The sequence below is a fragment of the Cervus canadensis genome, chromosome 24 (assembly GCF_019320065.1).
Source record: "Cervus canadensis isolate Bull #8, Minnesota chromosome 24, ASM1932006v1, whole genome shotgun sequence".
NCBI classification, from domain to species: domain Eukaryota; kingdom Metazoa; phylum Chordata; class Mammalia; order Artiodactyla; family Cervidae; genus Cervus; species Cervus canadensis.
In genome coordinates this window covers 16217670-16242624 of record NC_057409.1, presented here as the reverse complement: position 1 = coordinate 16242624, position 24955 = coordinate 16217670, and the positions used below count along the sequence as shown (strand labels likewise).

The 24955-nt window shown below is 48.1% G+C and overlaps 1 protein-coding gene and 1 non-coding gene across 3 annotated transcripts in view; one reads left to right on the top strand and one right to left on the bottom strand.

Annotated features, from left to right (window-relative positions):
• ARMC9 (armadillo repeat containing 9) overlaps positions 1-24955 on the top strand; it is a 172458-nt gene that overhangs the window by 140412 nt on the left and 7091 nt on the right. For both annotated transcript variants that reach the window (XM_043444550.1, XM_043444551.1), the window contains exons 21-23: positions 6666-6781; positions 12280-12416; positions 19511-19640. In XM_043444550.1, coding sequence (XP_043300485.1) covers positions 6666-6781; positions 12280-12416; positions 19511-19640 — 383 coding nt within the window. The remainder of the gene's footprint in view (positions 1-6665; positions 6782-12279; positions 12417-19510; positions 19641-24955) is intronic.
• Positions 5023-5095, bottom strand: TRNAG-CCC. The gene has a single exon. It is a non-coding gene; the product is annotated as a tRNA-Gly (tRNA).

Here is a 24955-nt window from a genome sequence, read left to right as displayed (position 1 = left end):
GGCCCTGGGAATCTGCATCTTTACTATAACCCTTAGTGCTTCTGCAGCCAGAGTCTGCGCCTTGAAACACACTGCCACGTGTGTAGACCTCCAGGTGAATGGGCCACCACACGGGAAGTGGGTACAGCTGGCCAAGGGGCAGGGCCCAGCCCCCCAGAGACAGGACAGAAGCTGGGGCGCCTGCAGCTGACCCTGTCTTACTCAGTCAAAACCAAAACCAGGAAGGGAAGGGCTGTAGTTTCCAAGTTTTCTTTTTCTCAAATTTGTCTTCACTTTGGGTTTTTTGTTTTGTCTTGTTAGTATTTATTTATTTGACTGTGTCTGCTGTTAGTTGCAGTATGCAGGATCTTTAGTTGCGGCACGTGGGATCTAATTCCCTGACCAGAGATTGAACCCAGGCCCCCTGCATTGGGAGTGCCGAGTCTTAGCCACTGAACCACCAGGGAAGTCCCTGGGGGGCTTTCTACTCACTTTTCCACCGTTATTTATGCTCTGCCCCACCCTGATGGTTGAAAAATCAGTTGGAACTAACTTAAAATCCATGTTCTATGAAAACACAACCAAATGAGCAGGGGGAAGATCCCCAACCCCCAAAGATTCCAAGTCCTTTTTCTTTTTCAGTTTGTTTCTGGGATTCCTTTTTCTGATTACAAATGAAGTACATACTTATTACTGAAAAGCCAAAAGTAAACACAGCGTAAACAGCCACCGTAATAATTCTGTCTGCCCAGCGACAACCACTGCTCCCTCTGTTCTGCTCCCATTTATCTCTGTGTCTTATCTTTCCTTTGTCAGTTGGAATTGAGCTCAACTGCAAAGAGCCAGGAATCCAGCCTTACCAGACCCAAGGCTCATCTGTCGCCTTCCTTCACCCAGACTGTCAGGGAGAAGGGAGCATCCAGGTTTTGTGGGCCCCCTAGTCACAGGGTTGTGGAGGCCTTCTGTAAAACAACAGCATAGAAAGTTTAGGTATTAAAGTGAATATCCAGAGTGAGCATGAGAGAAATAAATTGCAAATTCAAATTTTAAGAACTGACAAATCAATAACCAACAAGGACCTACCATATGGCACGGGGAACTAGACTCAGCACCTTATAATAATAACCTATAGGAAAAGAATCTAAAAAGGAATCGATATATGTATAACCGAATCACTTTACTGTATGCCTAAAACTAACACAACATTGTAAATCAACTGTAGTTCACTTTTTTAAGTAGGTAAAGGAAAAAAAAAATGACAGGTACCAGCAACAGAAAAATAATGTTTTATTAACTAGTGGCTTGCCACATGCTGTTGAGGTAATCCACATGGGTTGGAAAAGAATTTCCAGACGCAGCATTTCAGAAGGGAGTAATTTTATTAAGAACAAAGAGCAGAGATAATGTGGGCACTGCAAGTGCAGTGGACCAACCTCCTGACAGACCAGGGAGAGTTGACAGTTTTCGTGGGTTAGTAGTCACCTTTTATAGCCTCTAAGCAAAGAAAATTCCTGCTGGAAGGTTGGCATTAGGTGACTGGTTAGGACACTGTAGGGTGACTACCGGGGTGGTCTTTGCCTAATTTGAGGTCAGGAAGCCTGATGGTGATGATCACTGGGGCTTTTGGCAATGGTTACGAAGGGGCTCAGTCAGCCAGAAGGGACCTGGGTTCTGAGCTCCGCTCTGAGGCCTTGGTGCAAGATTTTGCACCTGTGGCCTTGGGGCAGGACTCCACACATGCTTCATCGTTTTCTTTCTGGATATTTTTTGTTTTATGCTCTTTGATTGCTTCTACATATGTGAGAAGTTTGTAATATTTTCTACAGTGAAAGAAAAGAAATTTTATTTATTATTGAGAGATTAGAAATTTTTCTCTCAACTTCACATTTAGTTTTTGGTAATGCTGTGTAAATTTTTAGGACTTCTATTAAATTTGAGAAAACCTTCCTCAAACTTCTGAAAATGGAAGACTAGGGACATTTCAAGTTTCCTTGCACACAGACTCTTCATAAATACTCTGATGACCTGGGGAATTCCTTGTAGTCACTTCTACACCAGGACAGCTCACCATCATTTGGCTATGCACAGAAGCGACCGAGAATGGTATTTTTCATTAAACCCAAATTGTATGTCACCTGGGTTCAGCGCCCCCTTAGCTAAGTTCCAAATTGTCTTTGGCCCTTCTAACACTGTGTGGGGAGGAATAACAACAGAAGTTGGAGTAGAAAGAAACAGTACTCTTAAGTGACTACAATTAAAACTTGCTACTTTTGCAAATTTTACAAAAACGTGACTGTTTGAACACATTGCTAGGGTTCCAAAGCTCCATCTGGAGACCTTCATTTACTGCTTACTGGTCAGAGGTGGTTTCCATGGCCTCTAGCTGCAAGGGGGTCTGGAAAGGTATTTTTAAGTAGACACATTTCTGGGCCAGCAAAATCAGAGGGCTGTTGGTCAAGAAAGAGAGAATGAGTATTGAGTGGACAGCTAGCAGTGTCTCCTTCAGCTTCCAGGACTTTCTCTGTGTGTATAGATAGACAGATGTATTGTGTGCCTGTATTTTCTTACAAAAATGCATACTGTTTATAACATGCCTAATTGCTTTAAGTGATTTCACCAATACTCAAAAACTAGTACTGGGAAATTTTTTTTACCTAAATTGATATGTGTTGACCATCTTTTGCTACAGAACAAATTGTTGTTGTTATTCAGTCACTCAGTCATGTCCAACTCTTTGTGACCCCATGGACTGCAGCACGCCGGGCTTCCCTCTCCTTCACTATCTCCTGGAGTTTGCTCAAACTCCTGTCCATTGAATCATCAATACCATCCAGCCATCTCATCCTCTGCTGCCCTTTTGTTGCCTTCAATTTTTCCCAGCATGAGGGTCTTTTCCAGTGAGTCAGCTCTTTGCATCAGGTGGCCAAAGTATTGGAGCTTCAGCATCAGCCCTTCCAATGAATATTCAGAGTTGATTTCCTTTAGGATTGACAGAACAAATTACATTCAGCTAAATCACATGCTGCATTTTGGAGTTTGTGTGTGTGTGTGTGTGGTTAAATATGCTCTATTTTTTTTTTTTTTGTAGCAGAACATTTTTTCAGACAGCATCTCCATGTGTAACCCAGATGGATGCTGAGTTCTGTGATGGGTAGGGTGGTTGTTGGGAACCCTTTCCCTTCTCTCCCAGCACCCCCTGAAGCATTTCTGTGGAACTCAGTATAGACAGATATGCTTTAAGACCTTTCCATCCCCAAAAGGCTCCTTTGCAGCCGAGGCACCCAGAGAAGACCCTGGAGCTCCCCACAAGCACAGGGGGTTGTGAGGTGAACAGGAAACAAGCCCTCTGGACTCCTCTGAGACACCCAGCACCTAAGGCAGTCATTCTGGGCCCTCATACCACCCTCTTCACCAAGGACCCTTCCTCAGGCCTTGTGACGACACACCGGGTGACTCTGCCCCCAGGCTGACCCAGTTTCCTCATCCAGTGCATGGGTGCGTGCATGCTAAGTCACTTCAGTCGTGTCTGACTCTTTTCGACCCTCCAGACTGTAGCTTGTCAGGCTCTTCTGTCCATGGGATTCTCCAGGCAAGAATACTGGAATGGGTTGCCATGCCCTCCTCCAGGGGATCTTCCTGACACAGGGATGGAACTTGCATCTCTTATGTCTCCTGCATTGGCAGGCGGGGTCTTTACCAGTAGTGCCACCTGGGAAGCCCCTTCCTCATCCACTGCAGAGGACAAATACCACCCACCTTAGGTCATCTCTTAGGCCTGTGAAGTTTTAGGGAGATGGTGTGGTGGGTGGGTGTTTCCAAAGGTTGAAACACGAGTACGTGCTGTGTTCTCTCTCCTGAGGAAGCGGTTGGAAGGGTGACCTGGGAAGGACTGGAGCAGGGAGGAGGCGTGGGCTGGGTGACCCACATGCTCGCCATCACCCTCTCCCAGCGCTTAAGCCCGAGCCTTCCTCTCCTAGCTCCCGTGGAAGGGCCCAGGTGTCCGACTGGCATAAGGGAGGGGGAGAGAGAAGGCCCAGGGGATCCTAAGGTACCCCTGAATTTCGGACTTAAGGAACCTACCCTGATGACGAGGACAGCAGGTCAGAAGGGAAATGGGAGGAGCAGCGGACAGAGGAGGGCAGTGTTAGTGATGGCAGGTAGGATAGCCTTCTTTTGCGTATTTCACAGGACAAGGGAGATGAAGCTGCGCTGGTTCTTACTTGGGAACCTTATGGCCCATCGTTTCCTCCACAAGGGTGGAGGCCTCCCATCTCCTCTCCCCTGCCTTTCTCCCCCTCCCCGTCCCCCACCCCTCACCACCCTGCCCTGCCCGCCCCTCCAGCTGCTGGCTGTCCCCACAGCACAGCTGAGACCTGGTGATTCCCTCCCACTGGAAACTGGGCTTTTTTTCTTATTCCTACCTCAAATTTTAAAAATATATATATAAAGAAAGCTGAGCACCGAAGAATTGATGTTTCTGAACTGTGGTGTTGGAGAAGACTCTTGAGAGTCCCTTGGACAGCAAGGAGATCCATCCAGTCCATCCTGAAGGAGATCAGTCCTGAACATTCATTGGAAGGACTGATGTTGAAGCTGAAACTCCAGTACTTTGGCCACCTGATGCGAAGAACTGACTCATTGGAAAAGACCCTGATGCTGGGAAAGATTGAAGGTGGGAGGAGAAGGGGATGACAGAGGATGAGATGGTTGGATGGCATCACCAACTCAATGGGCATGAGTTTGAGTAAACTCTGGGAGTCGGTGATGGGCAGGGAGGCCTGGTGTGCTGCAGTCCATGCGGTCGCAAAGAGTTGGACACCACTGAGCGACTGAACTGAACTGAACTGAACCTCAAATACTTGATAGACCCAAATAACTTTCAAGCAAAAATCAAGAAATCAAAGATGTAACTCCCATTCATATATTTTCTGATTTTTAAAAAATAATTATTTGTTTCTTTGCCCACGCTGGGTCTTAGTTGTAGCACATGGGATCTTAAGTTGTGGCATGTGAACTCTTCTAGTTGCCTCATGTGGGATCTAGTTCCCTAACTGGGGATTGAACCCAGACTCCCTGCATTGGGAGCACAGAGTCTTAGCCACTGGACCACCAGGGAAATCCTTCTGTTTTTTGTGGGTTTTTTTTTTTTACATTTTATTTGTAAATAATTATAGATTCACAGGAAGTTGAAAAAGTAGTAGAGAAGTGCTAGACACCCTTCACCCAGCATCCCCAGTGGTAACTGTAGCATGTAGGGGGTCGATGTTGGCACAGTCCACAGACTTCATTCAGATTTCACCAAAAAAGTGATTTCTTTTTTAAACAAATTTTCTTAATTATTAACATAGCTATGTTACAGAAAATAGAAAAAATTATTCTTGGTTCACTGTCCTGTGTGGCCACTATAAGCATTATTGTTCCTTTCCTTCCAGTCTTTTTGTTTACTTTTAGCATCATTTATGTACCATTTATAACCTGACTTACAATGTTTTAAATAAACATTTTTCTTCATAACCTAGTCTTTATCCTTGTAAATGGCCATGTAATATTTCAAATGAATATGCCACATTTTCCTTCATTGTTCCCCTATTACTAGACAGATTGTTCCAGTTTTACTCTACAGTGATTTTGTAACAAACAGCTTTATTTAACATCTTCCATATTTTGGAGTCTTCTTCTAGGGGCTTTCTTGGTGGCTCAGACGGTAAAGAATCTGCCTGCAGTGCACGAGACCAGGTTCTATCCCTGGGTCCGGAAGATCCCCTGGAGAAGGGAATGGCAACCCACTCCAGTATTCTTGCCTGGAGAATCCCATGGAGAGAGAACCCTGGCAGGTTACAGTCTGTGAGGTCACAAAGAGTTGGACATGACTGAGCAACTAACACTCTAGGGTTTAACACTCAAGGGTATGAACATTTCAGTGACTCTTGGTATAAAATGCCAAATTACTTTCCAAAAGCACTGTCTCTAATTTCCGTGCCACTGACATCTTAAACTGTTGCCAGAAGCGGATGGGGTCATTTCTTTAATTGTCACTCATTTAATAATTTAAGAATGATACGGGTTTTTGTAAAGTTGTAGTTTCTAGTTACTTGTAAAGTTGATGATGTTTTTCTTCTCTTGCCTGGTGATACTTTTAATTTTGTGACTTGGCTATTTGAAATCTTTGCCCTATTATCTGTACAGTGTTTTACTTAACTGATTTATAAGAATTCTTTATCTAATGAAAATCTTAACCTTTAATCTGTTAACTGTGCTGCAAATATTTCTTCCCAGTTCATTGTTTTACCTGTTAATTTGGTTTATCATTCAAATACTGTATATACGGAAATGTTAATTTTTTATGAAACCAAATCTGTCCATCTTTTTTTTTTCCCTTCTCACTTTCAAAAGTCAGTATACTCCAGAGATGCGATAAGTTACTATATTCAACTCTTTTCTTCCCCTTTTTCCATGGTTTGATTTTTTTTTTTAATTTATACTGCTAGGTGGTATAATATGCAAGCTAAAGGGATTTTTCCTGAAATTTTCTGTTTATCTGAATAATCTATGTCATGACCCTTCCTCGCTTGTTGCGAAGTCTCTTATTCCTATAGATGAATGTATTAAATACAGTGAGTTAGAATGTGTGGTCTGCTCTCAGCCAGATGACCTCTCCAGCCCTGTTTCCTCTTTGCTTCCTCCAGATCATGACCAACACGGGGAAGGCAAGGCGGAGGGGGGCAGCTGGCGTGCAGTGGGGTGGCCCGGAGCCCCTGCGCCGGCCGGTCACCCCCGGCGGCCACAGGACCGGGTACCCAGCGTAAGTCCGGGCTAAAGGAGGCGGGGATTTATTTTCCTAAGCTTTGTTTTGATGAACTGCACCGAAAGATGTACGTATTTAAGAAGTCAAAATAAAACGTTCATACTGTAAAGCATTTCTCTCTTCATTATTCATCTTTGGGGGATTTTTTGAAAGGACAGAAGTCAAGTCTCCCTCTTCCCCTCCACGTTTCTCAGGGTCTCCAAGGCACTTACAACCTTTATCTAGGAGAAGCCTGGTGTTGGCCAGTGTTGATTCTGAAGGAAAGGACCAGAAAGGGGCAGGGTGTCTACCCAGAGAGGACTCTCAGTCTTTTCTGCAGCCTCTCAATGCAACCCAGGCCCTTTGTTGGGAAGGAGTATCACAGTTTAAGATGCCACCAGCCTTTTTTTCTAGATGACTTTTTAAAAGAACTATCTGCAGTTTTGGCTGCCAAGCCTTTATTCATTCTTCATAGCCTTGCTCCAACCCTGTTTATATAAACAAATCTAGTCTGGTTACTCAGAGCCTCTGGTCTCCCTGGGAACCCAGGGACCAGACCCCTGGGGACTCCTGGGGAGCCCTAGGCCAGGCAGTCCAGCTTGGGCCTCTTCGGAGGTCTGAGTGACCTCTTCGCCTGTCTAGAGAGAACACTGGAGAGAAACAGATGCACATAAAGGGGATTATGGAGAGCAGGCAAAAACCTACATTTGTTCATGCAACAATTATTGGCCATAAAATATTTCAAATGAATATGACATATTTTGCTTCATTATCCCCTATGGCTGAGCAGTTTGCTTGTTTCCAGGTTTGCTGTATAGTCATTTGTAACAAGCAGGCACTGGGGCTACGGCAGCAGACAGAACGCAGAAGCACCTGCCCTGTTAGATCTGGGTGCATGGATGCTAAGGGACACCAGAAACCCTGCACCCAGACCTGGTGGGGTTTGACTGCCCATCCGGGACCTAACCTGTGAATATGTCAGGGCCCATGCTGTGGTTCAGTGCTGAGATCTGTTTGATTTGCCTTCACAACTAGTTACCATGTGCTTCGTATTTCAGGGGTTTTATTTTTCATATTAATGTCTAAACTAATATGCCTTTTTCTCTTTAACCTACAGAAAAGTTGAAAGAATTATTAACAATAAAGAGCTTCCAGCTGTTAGCATTCTGCAATAATTGTGCTCTCTTGCTTACTCACTCTCTTGCTCTCGTTCTGTGCATAAAATATAATTTACACACATACACACTTTATTTTTTTGCTGAATTGTTGAAAGCAGGTGGCATAGTTTCAGCCCACATCTCCAAAGAATAAGAATATCCTTTTATTTAACCACATGAAAGTGAAAGTCAATCAGTCGTGTCTGACTCTTGGTGACCCCGTGGACTATACAGTCCATGAAATTCTCCAGGCCAGAACATTGGAGTGGGTAGCCATTCCCTTCTCCAGGAGATCTTCCCAACTCACAAATCAAACCGGGGTCTTCTGCATTGCAGGTGGATTCTTTACCAGCTGAGAGCTACCAGGGAAGCCCATTATTTTTAACTATATAATCACACCCTAAAAAGTTAATTTAAAAATATGAGCATATAAATATTCCCTAATTGTCCCCTAAATGTCATTTATATCTAAGAAGTTTTGTAATCGACCTTTTGATCCAGACCTTAGCCGAGTATCAACTACGAGTAGATCCAGTTTATAAATATAGTATCTTTTTGAATGGAAGAAGTAAGAGGAACTAATAAAATTCATCTTGTTTGAGATGGGAAAGAGGACACTGAATTATCATTTTAAAAATTTTTTTAAAGTCACTAAAACCCCAGCTTTACAGAGAGGCAACAATAACATGCATATTTAATCAGGAAGGAGGACAAAGATAATCTAATGAATACAAGATCCAACCAATGGGCACAGTGAATTGGGTCAAATATTTTACCTCATGGAGGGGAAAAAGAGGACATTTTCCCATGCCTGGGGAGCACACATGGCGTTCCCCTGACTTGTGGAAGTGTTCCCTGCAAGGAATGAGAGCCCTCATTTTCCTGAAATTCCCCGACCAGGAGTCGAACCTGTGCCCCACGCATTGGAAGGGTGGAGTCCTAACCACTGGGCCGCCAGGGAAGCCCCTGAACCTTCCGATTCTAATAAAGCCTTGCCCCATAACCAACTCCATCCGTTAGGCCAATTTAACGAACATTTATAACACTTCTGTGTGCCAGTTCCCCAGTTCAATTCAGTTGCTCAGTTGTGTCCAACTCTTTTTTGACCCCATGGACTGCAGGACGTCAGGCTTCACTGTCCATCACCAACTCCCAGAGCTTACTCAAACTCATGTCCATTGAGTCGGTGATACCATCCAACCATCTCATCCTCTGTCGTCCCCTTCTCTTCCCGCCTTTAATTTTTCCCAGCATCAGGGTCTTTTCCAATGAGTCAGTTCTTCACATCAGGTGGCCAAAGTATTGGAGTTTCAGCTTCAGCATCAGTCCTTTCAATGAATATTCAGGACTGATTTCCTTTAGGAAAGTTGCTAGAGGTGCAAAAATAAACAGTGTGGTCCCTGCCCTCAGGAGCACACAGAGCAAGCTACCTAGTAGGGGAGAGAGACAGTAAGTAGGTGATGGCAGAGCGTAGGGGTTCCCCTCAGGCAGGCAGCACAAAGGTAAGACTCAGGATCTTCAGATCACCTCTTTAAAAAGATTACATGAGTCTCCACTCCCAACCAGTGTCCTCTGATAACCTAGTGATGCCACATGTGTAGATAAAGCAAGAATCTTAGTGACAATATGCATTACACTCATTCCAGACACTAGTACTTTTGCAGTCAGTAATCCCATTACTAGGGTTTTACACTGAGATAATCAGATATATACATAGATATGCACACAACAGGAGTTACTGAAAAATCATCTAAATGCCCAAAGCAGGAGACTGGTTAAATTATTATCCACATAAAATGTATTGAAAATAACATTTTAGAAGAATATTTAATGCATGGGAAGAGCCTCACAAGACACTACTAAGTGAAAAAGCAAATTATGAAATAGTGTGGATCTAACCTGCTGGCCAAATATAGCAATCCTAAGTTTTGAGTGTGGTTTTTTTGGTGGTTTTTTTTTTTTTTTTTAGGCATATATTTGCTCTTTTAAAATAAGATACCAAATAAAATGAAGATATCAAATGTTAATAGGAGTTGTGTCTAGGTATTGGGAGGGCAGGGCAATCTGTTTTCTATATATTTTCCTGATTTCTCATGATAAATGCTGGTTTTAAAATCAAGAAAAGAAAGGTTGGGAATAACGACTACAGTCGCCCCTGTGCAGTGCAGGACTCTCCATCACCCTGCATCTGACGGCGCCTCCCAACGCCGTCCCCAAGGCCTGGCCCCAGTCTCCGTGTCTCCTGGGCTCCCTTACCTCTGGTCCTCTGGCCACTTCACTGCACCATCCTCCTCTCTTTGAAGCCCACATGGTCTGGCGGTGACTGGTTAATGCTACCACAGCCACGCCCATGACCTCCCAGACCCTGCTGACCACCCTCCTGGGAGCTCTCGAGCTTCTGCCCCGTGGCCGCTGTGTGCTGGTCCCCCAATGCTCCGCCCTCTTCCTCCTAAAACACTGTGTCATGCAGGCCCCATCCTGTGTTAAGGTCCCCATCCCATCCTGCTGGCCCTCCGGTTTCCATTACACGCTGCTGACGCCCAAATCTCCCACTCCAGCCCACTCTTGCCCCCAGGGCTATGTGTGTCCCCACAGCACCCCCAGATCAGTACCTCCCAAATGAAGAGCCCTGTCTTCTGAGCCCCCTGCTTCAGGGAATGGAGTTAATACTCCCAGACACGGAGCCAGGATCCCACCCCAGGGTGCCCAGCCACCGCTTCTCCTGGCTCGGGCCCCTCCTCTCTGCCCTCCTGAGCCAGCTCCTTCTCCCCAGCCTGGGCGGAGCCTCCAGACCATTCTGCCGGCCACAGTCCGCCCTCCAGGACCACAGACACAGTGATCCTTATAGCACATCATCATGGAATCTTATGTCTGCATCTTCTATTTCCTTTAGTGTGTGCATGCTCAGTCATTCCGTCATATCTGACTCTTTGTGACTCCATGGACTATAGCCCACCAGGCTCCTCTGTCCATGGGATTTCCCAGGAAAGAATACTAGAGCAGGTAGCCATTTCCTCCTCCAGGGAGTCTTCCTGACCCAGGGATTGAACTTGTGGTTCCTGCATTGCCAGGCAGATTCTTTACCTCTGAACTACCTGGGAACCCCTATTTCAGGACCAAATCTACTTAAACCCTGGCCGATTAAGTCCTTCTTAATTGACACCGTCCATCTCCACCCTCAAAGTCACATGCTCCCCAGGACACTATGTACCCTCCGGCCTGCATTTTTTGTGTGCCCTAAATCTCTCTGTAACAAAGCAATATAAATACATGCTTTCATTTTGCCTCTTCTTGCTTCATCTTACTTGTTCATGGTACTACCTCTGCTGGGAAATGCTCCCTCTTCGGCCCCCTGGCAAACCCCAGCCCAGAGATCAGAACCGACTGAGTCACACACACACACACACCGAAACATACATACACTGAAACACACACACACTGATACATACAACTACATATACACATGTACACACACATACATACACAGGTACATACACACACACACATACATATACACAGGTGTATACACACATACATATACACAGAAATACATACACACTCACACACACAAGCTTTTCTGCCCTGCAGGGCAGTTAGGTGTCTGCTTATCTTTGCTGCTGGAACTGACATTCAAGAATAGCCGTTTCATGGGGTACCACTCTGGGCAGACCGGGGACAGGTATGTCCCCACCAAGCCCTTGCTGCGAGCAGGTGGCTCGTGTCTCCTCGTAGATGGGGAGCAAGTACCCTGCTGGTGTGCGCACACTGCAGAACCCTCCTGGGATCTGCTGTGAAGGTATCCTGCTTCTCTCTGATGTGCTTGCCCAGGCCACCATCTCTTGCAGGCGCCCAGTGCATGTCTGCTGGGTGGACCAGTCTCCATTGACCCAGGTGGCAGCGTTAGACACTACACACACCATTAGATAGTGTTTCAGAGAACAAGCTCTTCCCCACTCCTGTGCCTAGTAACTCTTGTTGTCAGGGCTATGACACATCCCATCTTTTCTGACTGATTTCATCCCTGCACTAATCTGCTTCATCCTTGGAGGGAAGCCCAGAAGATTGATAACTTTAATTAAATTGTTTGGTTGAAATGTTATGTTCTTGTGTCACCCAAAGCCAAAAGATCCAACTCTGTGTTAGAAAAATAATAACCATGTTTAAAATGTGTAAGACCTCACATGAGTGAGGCAAGGGGCACTTCCTATTTCTTAAAGACATCCAATATCTGCTAATACTAGCTTAACAAATGGCATTCAGGTGCTTCCACTTCCTGTGTTTGTTTGTGATGCTACACAGTAGTCAGCAGTCAGATATCTCCTGTCTGTATTGATTGCTGCTTTTCATTTTTTCCTCCAGGCTGGAAGATCATCCCAATTCTCCCCAGATGGCCCAGCATGCCAGAAATGGCTGCCTCCCATCCCTGTCAAACACCCACGCTCCAGTCTGCAGGGGGGGCAAACCTGCTGCTCCTGAGCCTTGCCCTTCCTTTTCATGTAAGAAAACTGGCAGCATATTGGGGGGCGCAGCTCCAGAACTGGGGGCAGCTCTGGGACTAGGGGGCAGCTCTGGGACAGGGAACAGCTCTGGGACTAGGGGGGCAGCTCTGGGACTGGGGGCAGCTCTGGGCCTGGTGATGCCTAGGATCTTATGAAACTGCAGCAGTTCCAAACCCTGGAAGACCTCAGCCTCACACCTGCTCTTGAAAAGGCCTCTGATCTCAACCATTACCCCATGTCACAGAGGCTCACAGGCTTGTGACCCCACAGCCAGACCTGACCATGGACTTTTCCTCCAGACTCCCTTCTCTCAGAGCACTGTGTCCAGTGCTCAACTCTGCAAGCTATTTGAGCAAGATTTCTGACTGGGGAAGCCACGTTTAAATGTGAGATTTTGAAGTAGAACTCTCCAAACAATGTAGATCTTTGACCAAAACTCTGGTGCCCCAAACTCTATTGCTGAGGTGGTCAGCCACACGGTAGAAGGCTGAGCTGAGTTAGAAATGTGCGGCCAGGAGCAAAAGCTAGTGTGAGATCCAAACACATTTTTTAAAATAATTTTATTCATTTATTTTTGGCTGTGCTAGGTCTTCCTTCCTGAAAAACCTTCCACAGGTTTTTCTCTAGTTGCGGCGAGTGGAGGCTACTCTCCGATCGCAGTGCACAAGCTTCTCATTGGACTGGCTTCTCTGGTTGCAGAGCATGGGCTCTAGCACGTGCAGTTTTCAGTAGATGCAGCGCATGGTTTCAGTAGTTGTGGCTCCCCAACTCTAGTGTGCTTAGTCGAGCAGTTGTGTCCGACTCTTTGATACCCCAAGTAGCCTGCCAGGCTCTTCTGTCCATGGGGATTCTTCACACAAGAATACTGGATTGGGTTGTCATGCCCTCCTCTAAGGGATCTTCCCAACCCAGGGATCGAACCCAGGTCTCCCACAGTGCGGGCGGATTCCTTACCATCTGAGCCACCAGGGCTTCAGAACACAGGCTTAATAGTTGTGGCACATGGGCTTAGATTCTCAGGCGTCATGTGGGATCTTCCTGGATCAGAGATCAAACCCATGTCTCCTGCATTGGCAGGCGGATTCTTTACCACTGAGCCACCAGGGAAGCTCTCCAGATACATTTTGAAGCTTCTAGTTGAGCTCACCAGAGACTGATGGGGAATAAAAGTATTTTTTAGATGCTAGAAAAAATATATATGCTTTGAATTAAAAATGTAAAAGTTTTTTTTTTTTAATTTTCAAGAGGAAATTAAAAGGATATGAACAGATCAGATAAGACTCCAATTTCTCCATTCAAATAGGAAAAACAACAAGAAGAGCAAGTCAGATTCCAGTATGAGAAACATCTGTGAGCTTTTATAACATGCTCAGAATTGGATTCAAATGCTTCTGATCCCTGATTCAGAGCAGTAGACCTGTCACAGAGTCGGAAGAAAACCAGGCTGTTTGGTTACCCTGGGAGAGGGTCTCTTGATTACAGCAGTTTTAGAGGGTTGTTGTTTTTTTCTTTTTTTTTTTTTGCCAGCTTTGATCATTTATTATTTTACATGTGTTTTGCTAGAGCTCAAAACATTAATATGCCTTCTTTAAAAGATGGTTAGCTCAATCATTTACCTAGAGATTTCTGCTGCCAGGGTGGAGCTTTTAGGTGGTCTAATGATTTTTGCCAATTTGACCTAATGCCATTGAGTTAAAAATGATTTCAAATTCTATAGGCCTGGTCTTCCCAGGTGGTGCAGAGGTAAAGAACCTGCCTGCCAATGCAGGAGACACAGGAGATGCAGGTTCAATCCCTGGGTCAGGAAGATGCCCTGAAATAGGAAATAGGAAATGGAATAGGAAATAATCGCTCCAGTATTCTTGCCTAGAAAATCCCATGGACAGTGGAGCCTGGCAGGCTACAGTCCATGGGGTCTCAAAGAGTTGGACATGACTGAGCACAGCACCACTGTTCCAAAGAGTTGCGTTTAGGCTAACTTATTTATCAGTAACATCCTTGTTTTACCCAAATTGCCACCAAGGTGACCCTCTGTCTTGCACTGATTCTAAGTGTGGCCTCATCTTTTAGGAAGATTTGTTGTGGTATTACCTGTAAGGTAGAGTCACTGGAGGTTGTCAGGGATGAAGGAAGCTGAGTGGTGGCTGATGTTGCTGGTGATGTAGACATTATTGTTATTTTCAAGAACATTTGCTTTTGACCCTGGCAAATTCTGGTTCCTTGCATGAAAACGGTGGGCACCCACCAGGGCACTCATCCCTGGGATCACCAGCCCTTCCTGGTGCTTCTCCCTGGGGAGGCAGCAGCTACTCACCTGCCCTTCTAGATGGGCCACCTGGAGCCATGCACCTGCCATGCAGCTGCCTCTGCACCCAGGAGCCTGCTCTGAACACTGAGGCCATGCTTTTCAGGTCCCATCCTCCACCTCTCGTTCACTCAGACCTGGCTGGGAGCCCACCTGCTGCCCTCCTGCCTCAGTGGACTCCCCTACACTGACCCCCCAGTCCATCCTTACTCCCCCTGCCAGATACCAAGCATATTAATCACTTCCTCCACCCCCAGAGGCTTCCCAGGTATCGCTAATTGTACCTAGGATCGACCCAGGTTCGATCCCTGGGTCAGGAAGATGCCCTGGAGTAGGAAATGGCAACCCACTCCAGTATTCTTGCCTGGAAAATTCCATGGGCAGAGAAGCCTGGTGGGCTACAGTCCATGGGGTCCCAAAGAATCGGACACAACTGAGCACACACCCACCCCCATGCCTTTTCCTCAGGCCAGCACCCTTACTTAGTTCTCCTTCAAACTCCTTTTATAGGACAAACGTTCTCCCCTTAAAGAAGCCAAGGGTCCAGCTTATTGGCTTTCTTGGGGTCATTTATTTATTTAAAAAAATTTTTTAACTTTTTATTTTGTATTGGGATGGGCTCCCCAGGTGGCACAGTGATAAAGAATCAGCCTGCCAGTGCAGGAGACACAGGAGATGCAGGTTCCATCCCTGAGTCAGGAAGATCCCCTGGAGGAGGAAATGGCAACCCACTCAAGTATTCTCGCCTGGAAAATCCCATGGACAAGGGAGCCTGGCGGGCTACAGCTCATGAAGTCACAGAGAGCTTAGCAACTGAGCACGTATAGCCAATTAACAAACGATGTTGTGAAAGTTGCAGGGAAACAGCGAGGGGACTCAGCCATACATATACACGTGTCCATTCTCCCCCCAACTCCTCTCCCATCCCGGCTGCCACATGACACCGAGCAGAGAGTCCCATGTGCTGTATAGTAAGTAGGTCCTTGTTGGCTATCCATTTTAATTACATCAGGGTATACATAACCATCCCAAACTCCCTAACTATCCCTTCCCCCTGATCCTTCCCCCCTCCTGGGGTCATTTAATGAGTGTGGATTCCATTTCTGGTGTAGATTTCTATTCTTCCTTCCTTGCCCAGCGCAACCACCCCAGGCCCTCGCCTCCTCTGTGAGCTTTCCATCCCGTCTGGCCACCACCTTATCTTCATCTTTTCACTCAGCCTCCTTGAGGGGACGGTTACAGACCGGCTTCAGCCAATATGCTCAAATGCTGTGTTGAGGCTAGTTCTGAGGCCGCATCTGGTCTCGGCCGACCAAGCACCACGGTTGAGGGAAGAAGAGGACAGCAGCATGTGGCAGGACCCTCCTGATCCTCACTGTCCCATTTCGTTCCTTCCCCGGCGAGAGCTGACCTGACTTCCTCTTGACCCTTCCGCCCATCCAGTCCTGCTCCTCCAACCCTTTCTCCCCGGTCTCTGCACCTGCTCACCTTGTCCCCCCAGCCCGTTCTGGCCTCACCCAGCCACCAACCCCCCAACAGTTCCCCTCACACATGACCTTCACCCCTGCTGGAAATTAACACCCCACCCAAGACCCATGGGGTCCCAGCACCCCGGCCCAAACGTCGAGTTTGTTCAGGACGCCCCCCATCATGGCTGTGCGTTTCGTCAGCACCGAGGCAGGACTTGGAACGAGGAGGCCGTGGGATCCTTACATGGCTCCATCAGTTCTGTGAGGGACCAGAAAGTACATTATTTTTAAGCAAAGGACTCAGCCCCACAGAGCCAAAAGGAAATAGCTCCCAAAGAAAAAAGAAAAGAAAAGCCAAGAATGTGACTCAGAATCTTATACGATATTGGCCTGAGGAAAGTTATTCTCATTTCCTTCCCCATCCACCAAGGCTGGGATATCAAAATTGCGTGTCCTGTCAGTGGACCCTGAGGGAAAATGCCAGCCCTGTTTGAAATGGGTGAAGAGGTAGAGAAACAGTGGTTTGTCTCAGGAAACTTCAGGTGCACGCACACAGCTGCCCTCCTCCTCCCAGCTCCCATATCTTTCAGTGGAGATATATTTTTTTGACAGGGGGCGGGGGGGGAGCTGGCGTCAGGGGCCATAGGGGTTGCTCTGAAAGTCTGCAGTGTGGCCTAAGCAGACGGAGCAGGTGGGGTGGCTAAACCGAGAAGACCCGAGAAGGTCTCCCAAGAGCCCAGCTCAGTTCCTCCTCCCTCCTACCAGGGGCCTTTGGCACCTGTCCCCCACCACCACCTGCCTGGGAAAGCTCATGATCCTGGAGAGCTGCCTACCCCTGGGTGCCATCTTGGAACACCATTGACCCTCATGGGGTTTTCCATGTGCAGCCCTGCTCTCGTGTGTGGTTCCACTCAACCATTATTTCATACACCCAAATCTGGTCTCCTGAGCATTATTATAAGGTCAGTCAGCAGAGAGCAAGACAAGCAGGCCAGTTGTCCACTAAGGAACAGCTCAGAGAAGGCTGAAATCCTAATTCCAGTCCCAGTTCTGGGTGGAGACTGTCCAGTGAGTGAGTGAGTGAAAGTCACTTAGTCATGTCTGACTCTTTGCGACACCATGGACTATACAGTCCATGGAATTCTCCAGGCCAGAATACTGGAGTGGGTAGCCTTTCCCTTCTACAGGGGATCTTCCCAACCCAGGGATCGAACCGGGGTCTCCTGCATTGCGTGCAGATTCTTTACCAACCAAGCTATCAGAGAAGCCCAGAGACTGCCCAGTGTGGACTGTAAATAAAGCCACCCATGGATTCCGTACCAGAAACAGAGTCCTTGTTTGGGTCAAAAGAGAGTTATCTGGAAGTCAAAGCTGTGCCCCCTTGCCATAGGTTTGAGGCAACCTGCAGGGAGGATTCTTTTTATTTTTAAACCAAAGTATAATTTTCAGTGGACATGGGTTTGGGTGGACTCGGGAGTTGGTGATGGACAGAGAGGCCTGGTGTGCTGCGGTTCATGGGGTCACAAAGAGTCGGACATGACTAAGCAACTGAATTAATTAATTAATTAATATTTGATTTAAAATGCTATGTTAATTTCTACTCTTGCAGCAAAGTGATTCAGTTACACATGTATATACATTCTTTTTTCCTATTCTTTTCCATTATGGTTTCTCACAGGATATTGAATATAGTTCCCTATGCTGTGTAGTAGGACCACGTTTATCCATCCTGTGTATAATAGTTTACATCTGCTAATCCCAAGCTCCCAGTTCACCCCTCCCCGAGCCCTCTCCCCCTTGTCAACTACAAGTCTGTAGTCTATGTCTAGGAGCCTGTTTCTGTTTCATAGAATAGTTCATTTGTGTCATATTTTAGATTCCACATGTCAAGTGGTATCATATGGTATTTGTTTTTCTCTTTCTGACTTACTTCACACTGTATGATAGTCTCTAGGTCCATCCACATCTCTGCAAATGGTCCAATTTCGTCCCTTTTTGTGGCTGAGTAGTATCTCATTGTATACGTGTACCACATCTTTATCCATTCATCTGTTGGTAGACATTTATGTTGCTTCTGTGTCTTGGCTATTGCAAATAATGTTGCTATGAACATAGCGATGAATGTATCTTTTTGAATTATAGTTTTGTCTGGATATATGCCCGGGAGTGGGATTGCTGGATCATATGGCAACTCTATCTTTAGTTTTTTGAGGAACCTCCATACTGTTTTCTATCGTGGTTGTACCAATTTGCATTCCCACCAACAGTGTAGGAGGGTTCCCTTTTCTCCACACTCTCTCCAGCATCTGTCATGTGTAGACTTTTTGATGATGGCCATTCTGACCAGTGTGAGGTGATACCACACTGTAGTTTTGATTTGCATTTCTCTAATAATTGGTGATGTTGAGCTTTTCGTGTACCTGTTGACCATCTGAATGTCTTCTTTAGAGAAACGTCTGTTTAGGTAGGGAAGATTATTTAAGATAAAGCTGAGGCCATTGCAAAGCTGCTAGAGAGATTCTTTTTTTTTTTTTTTTTAATGAGCTGAAAGGAGCTTGGGTTAAGGGGGTAGTGAATTCACTGTCACAGTGTTGCTCTGACAGTGACATGGACCCCTTTGAGCTGGAGAAGGAGGGGTGCATGTCATTTAAAGTACAGAACAGGCCTGTCCCCAGACCCTTGGGATGGACCCTCAGCAGTGTCATCAAGGACTTCTCCCATCATTCCCTATGATCTGGGGGTGGCCCAGGCAGCCTGGTCCTTGCTGGGCGGTATTAGGGAGGTTCCTGCCCTTGTGGGAGGGCAGGGATTCAGGCCTGAAGGATCCGGGACGGCTCAGAGAGCCCCACCTCTGGGCTTGCCAGATTTGGCAAATGAAAACACAGGACACCCAGCTGAAGTTGAATTTCAAACAGACATGAATAGTTTTTCAGTTTGCCTCTGGGCCACTGTGCATCGGTGCCAAGCAGGGGGCCCAGGAGACAATTCCAGGTTTTGTTGGCTTATCCCGAGAGGTGGGGACAGGGGTGGGGACGGGGCAGGCCACAGGGCTGAGGGTCCAATCTTCCCTGCGTGCGTGTGTTCCAGCCAGAGCGTGCCCACTGCACCCTCAGGTTACAAGTACCCGAAGTGGTCGTCTGGAAAGGTCCCAACCTGCACAAGTAAACAAGTCCCCATCCATAGGCGCCGGGGAGCCATGAGGGACTGGCCCCAGGCTGTGTGCTTTTGTTGGCTCCAGGGCCCAGCCCAGTAAAGAGCATCTTCAAAGAGCTTCCAGAGCAGAGGTCAGCTGAGCTCTCTCTCCTGACTCCCCCCAGCCGCCACTGATGCCAAGCCGGGAGAGTGGTCGCCAGCAGGACGTCAGGGAGAGCCTCGCCTACCCTCAGCAGGGGCCCCAAGCCAGCCTCGAGGAGGGCCCCAGGCCCTGGAAAGTGGAGACACCACCAGGTAGGCGTGGAGCAGTGTCCCGGGAGGGCTCCTCTGAGGCCAGCCTCTGATGATGGAGGCAAAGGAGCCTTCCGCTGGGGCCCCAAGTGCAATTCTGAGACCCTCAGGGGAGTATGGTCAGCTCGCCTGACAACCTCAGAGCCCAAGGGGAGGGACCTGCCCTCCTGAGAATCACTAGTCGTCAGGCCAGAAGGAGAGAAAAACTTACAAACACACCCAAGGGGCTCATTTTAAGAACTGCTGGAAAAAAAAAAAGAACTGCTGGTTGAACACATTTGGGAGGGCGAGTGATGAGAAGTAATTTGAGGTCAGTGGCCTCTCTTAGCAGTTCGCTTTTGGAGAGGGGGCTGTGGAGGGGAGAAAGGTGAGGAAGAGGTCAGTAAAAGCGTTTAGCTCAGATGGCAGCTTCCTAAAACAGAAACTGGACCCCCAGGAAGAAAAAAAAAAAGTTTTCTGTTCCTCTGTGTCAAATGAGCACACTCACTCAATGGGTGAGGAGGGATTCTTTAGAATTTCGAAAGAATTTTTTTTCTTAATGATCTCACAGGCCCCTTCTTTCAGATCTGAGGGAACCTGCTTGGGGGAGGGTCCTGGCCCTGGACTCAGACCCAACCTGTCTCCTGACCGCCGCCCACCACTTCCTCTGGCCCGGCTCCACAGCGCCCTGCAGGCTGAGAGTTTCAAGACAGAGGAACCTCGCTCCTGCACTAAAACACAGCTCTAGAGAGTCATGCTGAGCATCATGACGACACCCTTGGAGTCTCTGATTAGAGCAATTTTGCCATGGTGACGGGTCAGGCCTTCCGTGCCCTACTTTCCCCATAGAACAGGGAGGGACGTCCGTTACTGTGTCTGCAGTGAGCAGGCCCCCACCTCCGCTGTGGTCACAGCTGACTTGCAACTCCTTCAGCAGCGGGGCCCTGTGGAGCTGGGTGAGGCTGTGGGAGGCCTGCATTCTAGGCCCCTCGAGGCCTGAAACCACCCACCCCCTGCAGATGTGGCCCCCATCACAGTGCAGGGGAGTCCGAGAAACCAGCCCACTGGTCCTCCCTGTGGGGAACTTCCTGCCTTCCTGCAGTCTCCCACTGACGGAAACCCCACAGAAACAGGGATTCCTGCCAAGTTCTAGAAGCTGATGGACACCTTGGAGGGATCAGGACCCCCGAGGACAGGCAGAAGGCCCGGCAGGGCCACACCCCCTGGCAAGAAAGTCAGGGAGAGGAGGGGGCGGGGAAGTTGCCAAAGCCCACCCCTCTGGGGGCAGGCAGCGACCTTGCACCTTCCTTTCCTGCTTCCGGGGCAGAAGGGTGGCAGGGCCGTGTAGGAATGAGCCGCAAGGACCTTGGGACCTGAACCGGGGAGGGCAGTCCTGGATGTCTCTACGGGGCAGAGAGTGTCAAAGATGGTGAGCCAGAGTTCCGCTGTGTGGTCATGTGCTCCATGACTGTCTCCGCTGTCCTCAACAACAGGGGCCCACTGTCCTCAAAAACAGGGGCCGTGGGTAGGGTGTTTGTCCCCCATGTACCTGGCGCAGAGTAGGAGCTCGAAATATGCATTAGATGAATCCCTAGGAGAAAAGAGAGCGTGGCTCTCTGGCTTGACAGCACCACTCTCTCAGGCTGTAAAGGAGGGCAGCCCCTGGCCCCAGAAGATGAGTTGGCTGGGTTGGGCCCTTGCTTGTGGGGAGAAGGAAGGCCCTGAAGCCCTGGGTGTGGGTCGTTGGTAGACAAAATGATAGCCCGCATTGCTTAGCCCTGACTTTGAGGTGGCATAAAGATAATTGCAGCTCCAGTGGCTTCCAGCAACTGGTCTTGCTGTGAAATTGGCTTTCTGGAAGCCAGGAGTGAAAAGGTTCAGACTCCACCAGCCCACGGCCTCCCCACGGCCCACGGCTTCCTTTTCCTTTTTCTCTCCGCCTCTTACCGTCCTTCGCTTTGAATAGCTGTTAACCAAACTACGAAAATGCTTTTTCAAAGAAAACAAGCATTTATCCCGAGGAGAACCAAGGCACTTTCCCAGGGAAATCTGTCAGTCCCGACCTGGAAGTGCTGACCCGCCCCCCCACCTTGGAATGTACAGGGTTGGTTTCCAGCCATCACCTCCGGGAAGGTGAGGGGCCGGGCTGCCCAGACATGGCCTTGCCCGCCCACTGGCCACCTGCCATCTGCTGGGGCCCTGCTCTGCACGGCATTGGCATGTCATCCACGTGGAGATGCCGAGGAGCCCAGCCAGACCAGGAGGGCATTTGTCTGGACATTCCCTCCGTGTGGCTGAGGGCGGGCGAGGGAGTGGGCTCCTCTGGTCAGAGCTCTCACTGCCCCACAGACGTCCACCAGTGCCAGCCTGAGATGGGAAGCACACTGTCAAAATTCCTGTCCAGCCACAAGTATTGTGGCTTTTAAAAAATAAGGAAGAACGAGATTTCATGTATGTCTATGGTTGTTGTTAAGTGTTGTGTCCGACTCTTTGTGACCCCATGGTCTGGGGTAACCCTCCAGGTTCCTCTGTCCATGGCATTTTCCGGGCAAGAATACTGGAGCGGGTTGCCATTTCCTTCTCCAGGGGGTTTTCCCAACCCGGGGATCAAACTCGAATCTCCTGCATTGCAGGCAGATTCTTGACCACTTAGCCACCAGGGAAGCCCTCACATATATGTCCCATATATGCTTTCCCCTCCTCACATTTGTTCCCAAAGGATATATGACAGCATTGAGCTAAAAGAAACTACAGGCTAAGAACCAGGAGGTCAGGGAAATTGGAGTAGCCTGACCATTTATACAGACATGTGTGCACCCTCACCAAACATCCATGTGTGAAATTTGCCTTCGTCCGGCATGCTCTCTCCCCAGCTGCCACGTTCTCCCCAGCCCCCCTTCTCCTCCCTGGACTTTGTTGCAGTCCAGATGAAATTCCACAGCAATGACCAAGTTAGAAACTAGTTAGGAACTTTGATGAGCAGAGTCCACTTAGGCAAGCCCTGAGCGCTTTGATTCGTATCTTAATGCAGACGGTATCTCCCTCCGAAGAAATGAAGGGACACGGGGATGTTCTGCCTTGGGAATCTCAGCTCTGGGATTATGACTCAGCAGCATTCCAAACACAAGTAAAGATTAAATATCTCCAGAAACTTTTTATTGTGACTCCCTTGCAACACAATGTTCCTATTGACGAGCAGAGATCATAGAAGCTGGCCAGGCTTCTCTGATACGTAACCTCCTACCTTGCGGGGGCACTTCCCAATTTACCAATATATCGATAGACCTTCACCCTTTTCTAGGACCCAGCACCATGTGTTCTTACAGCCGAACACATATTCCTGAGTCAGAGGCGACAGCCGTCCATGTGCACTTCCCACGTGCTCTTTCTGCTCTGCCCTAATCTGGCTGCATCCCTGGCCAGACCATCGCCATTTCCTGGCTCTGGCTTCTGGCTGCCTAGACTAATAAGCTCACACCATTCAGGGGCTTGAGAGGGCTGGGGGGCCACTCAGGGGCCAAGCTGACCCTTCCGACAGCCATCCCTCCCTGCCTCCTGCAGCGTCCTCTCCAGGGGGCCCCGAACTCACCACCCCCCAGAGTTCAGCGACAGTGGCCAGCACCCTCAGTCAACACAGCCACCTCCTGCAGCCGCCCAGGTGGGGACCCTATGGAGGGGAGAGGTCTGCCAAGTTGAAGGGGTGGTTCCCTGGTGTCTGCCAAGGGCCACTTTCCCCAGTGCCAGAGGGAGGCACCAGTCAGAGGGAGGCTCTGTCTGAGATGTTCTTTCATAGCGACAACACGACCCTGGTCAAACAAAGGTCATGTCCCAGGGCCAAGAGGAGGCCCGCTCTTAGGTGTATTAGTCAGGATTCTCCAGAGAAACAGAGCCAACAGGAAGTGTGTGTGGAGAGAGATTTAATTAAGGAATTGACTCACGTGGCTGCAGAGGCAAGTCCAGAAGCCAAGAGCGAGTGGATGGGGCACACTCGCTTTCTGGAGGGCAAGCTGCTTTACTTAGCGTCCCCCCCATGGAATGTCTGCCTTGTCCAGAGACACCTGCACAGAAATATGCAGACAGTGTTTGGTCAGATACCTGGGTGCCACGGCCCCACGACACTGCCACGTAAAATTAACCGGCATGTAGGCTTTTCAATCTCCATGTGGCTGTCCAAAAGGATGGGGCCCTCTCCTGGGTGCCCTGGGTGGGGAGGTTAGTAGATCCCCAGCTCTACCACCCTGACTGTTCTCTCCCTTCACTTCTTTTTTTCATTTCTTTATGTATTTATTCAGTCGTGCTTTGTCCTAGTTGCAGCACGTGGGATCTTTCATTGCAGTGTATGGGCTTCTCTCTAGTCGTGGCCCACGGGCTTAGCTGCCCTGAAACATGTGGAATCTTCCTGGACCAGGGATCGAACCCATGTTCCCTGCATTGGCAGGCAGATTCTTAACCACTGGAACCCCAGGAAAATCCCTTCCCTACACTTCTTGCCAACTCACCTCAGCTATCCCTGAGACGCTGCAACTTGACCTTGCTGCCCATTAGCTCTAAGGCCCCACAGGGTGAAGTGGGCCAAGCCATCCTGAACCTGCACAGCTAACTCCAAATCTGGCCCCCTTGTGTGAGAGGACATCCCCAGGTAACCCACGACTGACTCTCTGCCGTTACCACTGCCAGGAACAGCCCCAGGGCTCACCTCGGGAGTGTCTACCAGGGTCTCTCAATTGTTCCTTCTTAAAGTGTAATGGATCATCAAAAAAGCAAGAGAATTCCAGAAAAACATCTGTTTCTGCTTTATTGACTATGCCAAAGCCTTTAACTGTGTGGATCACAATAAACTGTGGAAAATTCTGAAAGAGATGGGAATACCAGACCACCTGACCTGCCTCTTGAGAAACCTGTATGCAGGTCAGGAAGCAACAGTTAGAACTGGACATGGAGCGACAGATTGGTTCCAAATAGGAAAAGGAGTACGTCAAGGCTGTATATTGTCATCCTGCTTATTTAATTTATATGCAGAGTACATCATGAAAAACACTGGGCTGGAAGAAGCACAAGCTGGAATCAAGATTGCCGGGAGAAATATCAATAACCTCAGATATACAGATGACACCACCCTTATGGCAGAAAGTGAAGAACTAAAGAACCTCTTGATGAAAGTAAAAGAGGAGAGTGAAAAAGTTGGCTTAAAGCTCAATATTCAGAAAACTAAGATCATGGCATCTGGTCCCATCACTTCATGGCAAATAGATGGGGAAACAGTGAAAACAGTGGCTGACTTTATTTTTCTGGGCTCCAAAATCACTGCAGATGATGATCGCAGCCATGAAATTAAAAGA